This window comes from Cyprinodon variegatus, unplaced genomic scaffold (assembly GCF_000732505.1).
Source record: "Cyprinodon variegatus isolate N-32 unplaced genomic scaffold, C_variegatus-1.0 Scaffold537, whole genome shotgun sequence".
In the NCBI taxonomy this organism is placed as follows: domain Eukaryota; kingdom Metazoa; phylum Chordata; class Actinopteri; order Cyprinodontiformes; family Cyprinodontidae; genus Cyprinodon; species Cyprinodon variegatus.
The window spans coordinates 1-9589 of NW_015150990.1; the positions used below are offsets into that span (position 1 = coordinate 1).

Below are 9589 nucleotides of genomic sequence, written 5' to 3' on the forward strand. Positions count from 1 at the left end.
CTTGATTTATGCATATAAATAGCTTTATTATAATTCATGCAGGGAGTATTACAGATTTTATAGACACTGCAATATAAGTAGAACATTAAAGGAAAAGAAAAGGAGAAAAGGTGAAAGGAAGAGGAGATAAAATGGGGATAAGGATAAAACATCTTCAGTCTGCTTCATCACCTGCAAAGAGATGTAAGAAGAACAGCACAACCAACATCAGGACATGGAAAAACTCAATTTTGGAGAGAACGAATGATCAGCTTTCTTTAATCAGCTTTTTTCATAGATGCTATGGAAGTTACATTTAATCACAAAAGCTGAAGCACCATCACTGGTCAAGACTCCTTTGTTTTATTATTATAGTCACAATAACACTCAAAAACATGTGGGGTGCAAACATCATAATCCTATTAAAGTCAATTTGTTTAAAATATACTTCTTCAACAACTGAACTTTTATTTAAGAACATTTGGCTTTAAACATTTGTAAATTTGTATGTAAGTCTTATCAAAAAATATTCAAATCACAAATATTGATCATTTCCAATGGCTTCATTGTTGTACCATCCATAATCCATCTGTACATACATTGTAATTAAAACATTGCCAAGTAGATGTGTTAACAGAAATGAAACGAAAGTGCTGTTTTTGATTTATTGTTGTATATACAGTGGACCCAAGTTAATGTTAACTTATTTCAAAATATCAAGACATTTTATGGGGGATAAACAATATAAATATTAAAAATAGGTTCAGCTTTTTGGCTTCCTTTTACCAAAACAATAAACGCACTGCGTCACGCCCAAACACACGCGATACTTTCTACTCAATTCTATTGGTCAGTGATGCCGGGAAAGCTCCTCGTGACATGTCTGTCGGTATAAATACAGAGAACGGCTACCCTGTAGCGAAGCACTGGTGTATGAGAGGAAAATGTATCGTCTCGGCCAACAATCTATCTCCAAGATCGCCTTCGATTTCTTTTTATCTACTGTGCCACGGGAGCGTTTTCACTTTACTAGACAATACAATAAAAGCTGGTCGTGTATTGGCTGATTTTTGATCAAATACTTTACATTAAATTGCACAAAAATGCCAAGGAACAAGAAGAAGAATAGCAAGGGTGAGTATTTGAGCGGCAGTTGAGCTGCGGCCTTGCTTCCACGAGCGGTTCCCGTGATGGGAGTTGTAGTTTTGTTTGTAGCCCCTGCATATTGTTTGGAATTGTACGTGTTGATAGTTGGGACTACAAACGTTGGACCCCAGCCTAGGCGGATACAAAAGCTAGCTAAAAAATAAAACACAGAGCTCTGCTTTGATCTATATTTTTCAAATGATAATTTTATTCTCACAATCTATAATACTTTGAATGTGTTACGAGTTAAGACACCTGAACTCTGTTTACATTCCGTTTAATAAGCTAGCATAGTGTCCCAAACACATAGTTTCTGTTAGTAAATGTAATTATCAGAAGCGGTATCCACATTAAAAAGTTATTTTCATTCGGGACTGTTTATTTTTACCTTAAAGCTGCGAGTTTAATGTTTACTGTTAGCCTAAACAACATAAGTCTTAGCTAGGTGAAGTGTTGTTTCAAGCTAACCCGTTTGTTAGCCTATTTATTTTACCGGTTGCCTATCAAAATAAATATTTCACTGTGTTTAAGGCGTTAAACAAAAACGATATTGGTGTTTTTATATCGGTATTATTAGTAATAGTGGTTTGGTAGCAGGAGGAGGACATTTTGTCCTCCGTATAGCAGGGTCGCTAGATAGGCGCCGCCCGGTTCCCAGAAATCAGCTGTGGAAGGGGAAAAGCCCACGTCAACACCTAGTGATTACACGTGGAACATGATCAAACTGATTTTCTGTGAATTATTAACTAAAATGCCATTTTCTTGGCTTAAACTGCGTGCGTGGCATGTGTATTTGTAAGGTAAAGCTTAAGATTGATAAGCTAACACACAGGTCCTCTGGAGGTAAATTCAGGTCAAAGCAGAGAAGCCTGCTCAGACTGGTCTGCTCTGGTTGCATCTTAACTTGGCTCCTAACCCCTGCAATTATTGTTCTAGACGTATATCATCTGTAAATCTGATCTGATATTCCCTAAAGAAAGATTCCTAAGGTCTAAAGCACACATTTATCTTGCCTGCAACCATGAACACTTCCTCTCCTTGGTAGTATTAAATGATCTGCTTTAGTTGTTAAATTACAATTCTACGCTTACACTGTTTTTAAGTTAAATCATCTCTTGAGCAACAAATGCCTGCATGTTTTATGCACATTTTTAATGTTTGTATACACAAGAGTGTCCCTTGGTATTTGCTAAATCCTTCAAAATTAGACTCATGATTGAACTTTCTGACGATTTAAAAACATAAGTTTTGTTTAAGTTAAATTAGATAATTTATTTGGATCAATTGTTTATACAGGCATTTCTGTGTAATTTAAAGGTTTTCTGTTCACTGCATGTGTCTGATTTGTGTACGTCAGGGTTAAAATGATCTAACATGTTGATCATTAGTTAGAATATTTTGACTCTTCATTTTATGTATATAATTTATCAAAAAGATGCAAAGCTTTCTAAATCCTTTCGTTTTCAATAAATTAATGCCTGTTGCACTATTTTTGCTGAGTCATTTGAGGAAGTTGCTGGATGTGGCGCTGTGTAGCTTGTACAAATTTGGAAATGCTTCCAAAAAGAAAACAAAATGTCCTTTTGTAAACACAGAAGCAACAGTTTCAGTCTGCTTACCAATGTCCAGAAACTTATCTGGAGATTGCTGTTACTAATGCTGCCTTCATGTAGTATCGTAATTATGGTAAATACTAAAAACAGACATGAATGGACTTTATCTTTCTGAACAAGAAATTTCCACTGGAGAGCTGTAAACATCGTATGAAATGAGGTAAACTTTGACCTTGTGTATATGATGTGTACTGTAAACTATCTCCATTGTTGTTTGAAGCCTACACAATGCTGTAACGTAAATAAATGTTTACAGTGTCGCCATTTAAATTGGTGTTTTTACAATAACTGTTTGATTTGATCAGATGTTACCTAGCAGTCGTCTGTGAGCGCATGATTTACTGGAACCAAGAAATGAGTCTAAAACTGGATAATCTGTGGATCAACCATGTTCCTCTTCTCTACCACAACAAAAGTACTCAAATGCAGTGCGCTGATAATTTCCACTTTAAAAGTGGGAAGGATATTTCTTTTTTACCGGACCTCACAAAGGCAGCATTAGTTCCTCACACAGATCGATCGCTTTGTCATGTTTAGAAAGATAAAGTCCATTGAAACTACTCTGAACCTAGAAATGATATAGAGCATTTAAGTGCTTAATCATCTAATTCCATATCAAAGATTGCTTTGAGTGGACATCTCTGTTTTGATCAAATTATAGCTTTAAGGGACAGTAAGAATGCCTGCTTCCTCTTTAAAAAAAACAGAGGTTTGTTTATTTGAAGCCATCTTTCTGTTCAGTGTTGCAACTGCAGTGGTTGGCAATCTTGACAAACTCTCCAGTCTGAACACAGCTGTTTGCACATGAAGTCAGTTCACCCCGACCACCTTTGCATACATAGCAACTGCAGGATAAGCTACGCAAAGAACACAAGTGATTAGATAACAATGGTGTTTGCTGCAGTACCTGTATGATGCCTGGAGTTGCATAAGGGATTTAGTCTGTGACACATTTGTGCAGAACAAAGCTTCTAATCTTTTTCTTTTGTTGTGTGTTCTTTTTTTCAGGGGGCCAGCATGGAGCTGTGCAGCCTTTCAGCGATGAGGACGCCTCCATCGAGACCCTCAGTCATTGCAGCAGCATAAGTGACGTCACAAGTGTAGCAGATGAAGGTATGCTTGACTGTTTGTAAAAAATGTGGAGGGTTCTGTAAATGTTTATTATTAACAATGTTTTTACAATTTTTGAAGGTGGAGAGGCGAGCGAGGACACCGCCCTGGAGGATTTCCAGTATAAGCTGAAGGGGTTCATAGACAGCACCGTGGATAAGAGGTTAAAGTCCCTTCTAATTTTAAGATCAGGATGTCATTTTGTAGAAATTCGAATTTTCATACAGATTCATGTAGAACTCTACTGAGTTGAGGAACAAGCCAGGATTGGTTTATTTTAGGCTGACTCTTAGACGTTTTAGCAGCAAAGGAGGTCATCCCCGATTCCACCAGTGTCATATATTGAATGTAAAAACTAGGGATGAAACAATCGGATTAATCGATCATTCAAATAATAATCAACTAATTTATGAATAGATTAATCGTTAACTGGAGTATATAGACTCTAAAACATGCCTTTAGTTGATAGATTGACCCACTTAGAGCAGTAATTATATCAAAATTGAAGATAAATATATAAATATTTTGCATTTAAGATGAAGAAAACTTTTATTCTTTCAATATGCTCTATCCAGCATTCCTGAAGTGAAAAAGTTTTAGTTTCAGCTGGCTTAATTTCATAAAAAATCTTCATTTGCTATCTGATTAGTGATCGATTAATTGGAAAAATAATAATCAGATTAATCGATTTTAAGTTGTAGCACTGGTAAAATGTGAAGTTTTTATGCCTTTTCTCATGGAAATAAAACCCATTGGATCTTTATGTGTAATTATGTTAAAAAAACATCTGGATTATTTGAGGTTTTTTGTGTTTTTTTTTTTCTCACTCCTCTCTCTCTTTATGTCTCTTAGTGCTAAGACCAGACAAGGGGCTCTGGATGGTCTGAAGACGGCAATGGCCACTCGGATCCTGTACGAGTTTATCTCTGAACGAAGGATGACCATCACAGATAGCATTGAGCGCTGCCTAAAGAAAGGTATTGTAGGAAGACTCTGCCTATTCTGTGTTGGCGTCTCTTTATGATAATGAAGTTTCAGCAGATTAGGGTTTCAAAGAGGTCCCATTCCTAGTAAATTTCTCCTGTAATTGAGGGAAGAAGTTGACGCCTGTTCTCCCTGTTGCCAGGTAAAGGAGAGGAGCAGAGGGCGGCAGCTTCTTTGGCGTGCTTGCTGTGTATTCAGTTGGGCTCTGGAATTGAGAGCGAGGAGGTGTTTAAGACCCTGAAGCCCATCTTCAAAAACATCCTGGCAGATGGATCAGCCAACATGCAGGCGAGACAAGCTGTGAGTCCGCTTGCCCTTTGTCCACTTTTCTAAGCATGATACCGTTCTAATTTTAATTCTATCAATTCCCAGCTGACATCCACTGAAATCCGTGTGTTTCTTCTTTAAATAGGTGGCGACCAGCCTGGGGCTCTGTACACTTGTTGCAGAGGATGACATTTTGGTAAGTTGTTGACAGAGTTCAGCTGGGACGGCCTGCAGAACTGGTTCTGAATATTTTTGAGAGTCTCTCTCAAAGTCGAGTATTTCCAAAGAAATAGGCACTCCTGCTTATTTTTTCCCCCTTGCCGCTTCAGGATGTGCAGGCGACGATGGAGTGCTTCGAAAACCTGTTCACCCGCGCCTACTTGAAAGGAGACGGAACCTGTCCCTCGATCAGTCCTCAAACGAGCCAGCTCTACGTCAACGCCCTGCTGTCCTGGGCCCTGCTGCTCACCATCTGCTCAGCCAACCAGCTCAAGGACGTCTTGAAAAAGTGAGAATCTGACCAGTACAGTTTAAACTTAGAGTCCCTGTTGCTAAAGTTTCTGTCGTTGTTGTTGCGCAGACATCTTCCTAGACTGCCGCAGCTGCTGCAGAGCGACGACGTCAACATGAGGATCGCTGCAGGAGAGACTATTGCTTTGCTCTTTGAGCTGGCCAGGGACATCGATTCTGTAAGTTTAGCTTTTGTTTCATGTCCCACTGGCTGTGGGTCGCCAAAAGCTTTCATTGCTGTCTTCACTAGGAGATCTTAACCTCGGATATTTCATATGTTCAGGAATTTGAGTTCGTCGAGTGGGACGAGCTGTGTGATAAGCTCAATGCGTTAGCTACCGATTGCAACAAGCACAGAGCCAAGACTGACAAGAGGAAGCAGAGGTCCGTGTTCAGGGATGTGCTAAAAGCTGTTGAGGTGAGCGACTTTTACTCATAGGTGAAAACATTACGTTTTATAATCCCTCGTTCTCATTTTGCTATCTTTGGATGATTTGTTTCCAGGAGGGTGACTTCCAGTCTGAGACGATTCGGTTCGGAACCGAGCGCATGAGCATCGACAGCTGGGTCAGGAAGAGGACCTATGACACTTTCAGAGAGTTTGTGGGCTCTGGGATGAACTACCACCTACAGGTACGTACTGTTAACCTTTTGAAGTTATCTAATTTAAAAAAGCTTATTATTATTTTTTTTTTACTTTGCCCAAAATGAATTGCAGCAAAACAAACAGCATTTAGACGATGATATTAAACATGGCAGTGGTAGTGTCATGCTGAGGGAATTTCTGAAGCTGATTGAAGAAAACCTGTTTTATTTGGAGAACTTAAAACGGGAGCAGAAGTTCTGCTTTCAGATGAACATCGACCCTGAAGATACTGCAGGAGTTGATGAATGTGTACCTCTAAAATTAATTTTGTTCCAAAAAAAATGTCATTTTAAAATGTTTACTAATATATTTTTGTTTTGTACTCATGCTGGTGTTGGTCCATCACATGAAATCCCTGCAAATTACACAATTTTGTATTAATGTGGCAAGATGTGGAGAGGATAAACGGGTATTTTCTTTTGAACTATGTTGTTTATTCCTCCAGGCCAATGAGTTCATCAGAGATGTGTTTGAACTGGGACCACCCATTCTGGTTGATTCAGCCACAATGAAGGCCATGAAGATTTCTCGCTTTGAAAGGGTAATTATGCATTACATGGCTACCTCCCCAAAAAAACAACTGTTCCAATTCAAGGCGACCTTTAATTCCAACCTTTTCATATCCGTTTTTTTTTTTTTTTTTTTCTCTTCAGCATCTTCACAACTCTGCTGCATTCAAAGCTCGGACCAAGGCCAGAAACAAGTTCAGAGACAAGAGGGTGGATGTGGGAGAATTTTAATTGTATTTTTTGTTTTTCTTCCCTCTTTGTTGAATTTATCAGCTTCATTAGGCCACTTTTAGAGGATTTGTAATGATTTATGTGACTGTCCATTCTGAGCTTCGTATCAGATTCCCTCCTACACGTTGCAGCGTTGTGTAATGCTAGCTAATTTGCTTTAATGCTTTAATTAAACCTCTTGTCCATCACAGACTTAACAGAATATTTAAATATAGGTTTTTTGACAGACTAGTTGTTGTACAGATGTGTATTTTTCATATTGCTATGTATTCTTTTTTTTTTTTTTTTCCCTTAACATTGTAGTAATTTATGGAACGTCTGACCTTTATTATTAAAACCTTATTTACATGGTGCAACATATTCAATCCCCAAAATATGTATTATTTTGCACAAATACATTAGCTTTGTTTATGTTGAATCTAGGTGAGTACTGTGGTTGTGGTTATTTGTTAAAGATTGGTGAAATAAACAGAAAAGCAACTTGGTGTTTTTTGGTATTTTTTATTTTTTATTTTGCATGAGCCAATATTGGATGAGTTGTGGGTATAGCCATGATGGGGTAAAGGGGCAGCTAGCTTAATTTAAAATTTATAAAACTAATCCTAACTATCAAATGGCTAACAATTAAAGTTGATGATCATCAATGAGATCATAAACATCCTTTGAAACAAGTTACCACAGAAGATTGCACAAAGTAATTGATTCCAAACAGCCAAATGTATTATAATTAAAGAGTTTTGATTAGATTAAAATTTCTGGACATATATTGTTTTAACTTAATAAAAAAAATATATATTTTTTTAAGGGAAATGTATGGGAGTAAGGTCTCTGAATATGCACATTTCTGATTTTTAATATCAAGAAACAGTTCACACAATTTGAACAGTAATGTCCTATTTTTTTTTTTTCTTTAATCAGAGTCTAACTTCTGTGCAGTGTGGCCTGGAGATGCTTTTGAGCCTTTAAGAGAATATAACCTGGCAGTAAAAGATCTTTGAGTGTTTTGAATTGGTCAAAATCTATAAAGCTTTTATAATTTTTCCTGAGGGTTGATTAGGCTTAGCTGGATTAGTTTTTAACTTTAACTCCTATTGAACAATCGATAACAGCCTTTATTTCACAGGGTTACGATAAAGTCCAGATATTTCAAAGTATAATTTTTTTCTATAACCAATAGGATTTGATATTCATTTTTTTTTTTTTTTAAACAAGGTATAATCATCTGCTAGTTAATTTCTTTTCCAAATATTTGCACCCCCTTTTGACAACTGGCCTTAATGTGAATAGCCAGAACCTGGGATATTAAAATTGATGGGTCACAGTTTCCGATTCCTCTTCAGGCCATTAATGTAACGGAGAATCCGTTATTAACTTTCATGCAGTGGTTACTGTTTTGATGCAGGGTTTAAATAAAGATCACTGCACAAATGTTAAGACGTGCAAACTGACACTGTTCTGCCCATTAAAATCAGAAATTGGTTTGTTACTAGCAGTTTGAGTGGCAGAAGATGAGAATTAAAGCCATAAAGGTGGAGGTAGCTGATAATTATTAAAAATATATATTTGTAGTGCACCTTATAGTCTCTTAGTGCCACAAGCGAATGTAAAAAATTAAACGTATATTCTTTTTTTGTACACGTCTGCTGCATTACAAGCATAAATCACTTTACACCAACATTTTTGGACCACTTGGTGAAATTCAATTAATCAGATCAGGCCCAAAGTTTTATATTTAGGATCTCTTTTTCCTTTTATAACATCCAAACTATTCTGTCCAACTCTTCAACATGGTATAGTTCCATTTATAAATAATAGTTTACCAAATTAGCTTTAAATCAGATTACTATGCATTTAACACTTATTGTCAGAACTTATGTTTCAACCTTGATTTAATGCAAATTCCTTTTTCCTCTGTATGAACTCTGTAGATAAACATTATCATTTGATTAGATCGTCCCTCTCTAACATCCAGGCTGATAGGACGAGAAGCATCTTAATAGACCATTGTTATTATTCTGACTTCATCAGAGTCCCATTGTGTACAGGTGGAAAACATTATTGTTCAATCAGGAGTAATAAATGAGGATCAAATGAGAAGGGAGCTGATAATATCCCTTCGGTTAATCAGTGATTAGCCTCATTTCCTTTATTCACTCACCTTAATTTTAATGATCTTCCCTTTTCATCTGTTTGAGCTGTGTTGGAACATCCAAAAAATGGTTGGGAAGAGCAAAGATAGTATATTTACATCATCACAACGTGAGAAGTAACCTCCATATTATGATCCAAATCCAATATGGTCGTCACCAAATTGGATTTTACCAAAAAAAAATCCTTTCATTAATCCATCAGCCACTCTTCCTGCACAAAGGTGGTCAAACCAATGAAAACACAATATAAAAAAAAACACTGTTAACCAGTGAAATACATTACTAACTTGCAGTGGGTTGCCAGGTCATTATTAATTGGAGGAGTGCGCTTGTTCTTTGAGAAGGTTGCAGGTACCTAGTTTGAACCCCACTGCCTCCACTCTGGGTTCCTGAGCAAGACCCTAAACCCCTGATTGCTCCCTGGGTGCTGCACAATGGCAGCCC

General features: G+C 37.2%; 1 protein-coding gene across 1 annotated transcript; it reads left to right on the top strand.

The window, feature by feature from the left end:
- Window positions 1-883: 883 nt before the first annotated feature.
- LOC107095314 (interferon-related developmental regulator 1-like) lies at window positions 884-7480 on the top strand. Its single transcript, XM_015391340.1, has 12 exons — window positions 884-1113; window positions 3747-3851; window positions 3930-4011; window positions 4701-4825; window positions 4975-5132; window positions 5245-5295; window positions 5429-5607; window positions 5680-5788; window positions 5893-6027; window positions 6114-6242; window positions 6701-6796; window positions 6909-7480. The coding sequence occupies exons 1-12, from the start codon at window positions 1083-1085 to the stop codon at window positions 6993-6995; spliced, it is 1287 nt and encodes a 428-aa protein (XP_015246826.1). The 5' UTR covers window positions 884-1082; the 3' UTR covers window positions 6996-7480.
- Window positions 7481-9589: the final 2109 nt, after the last annotated feature.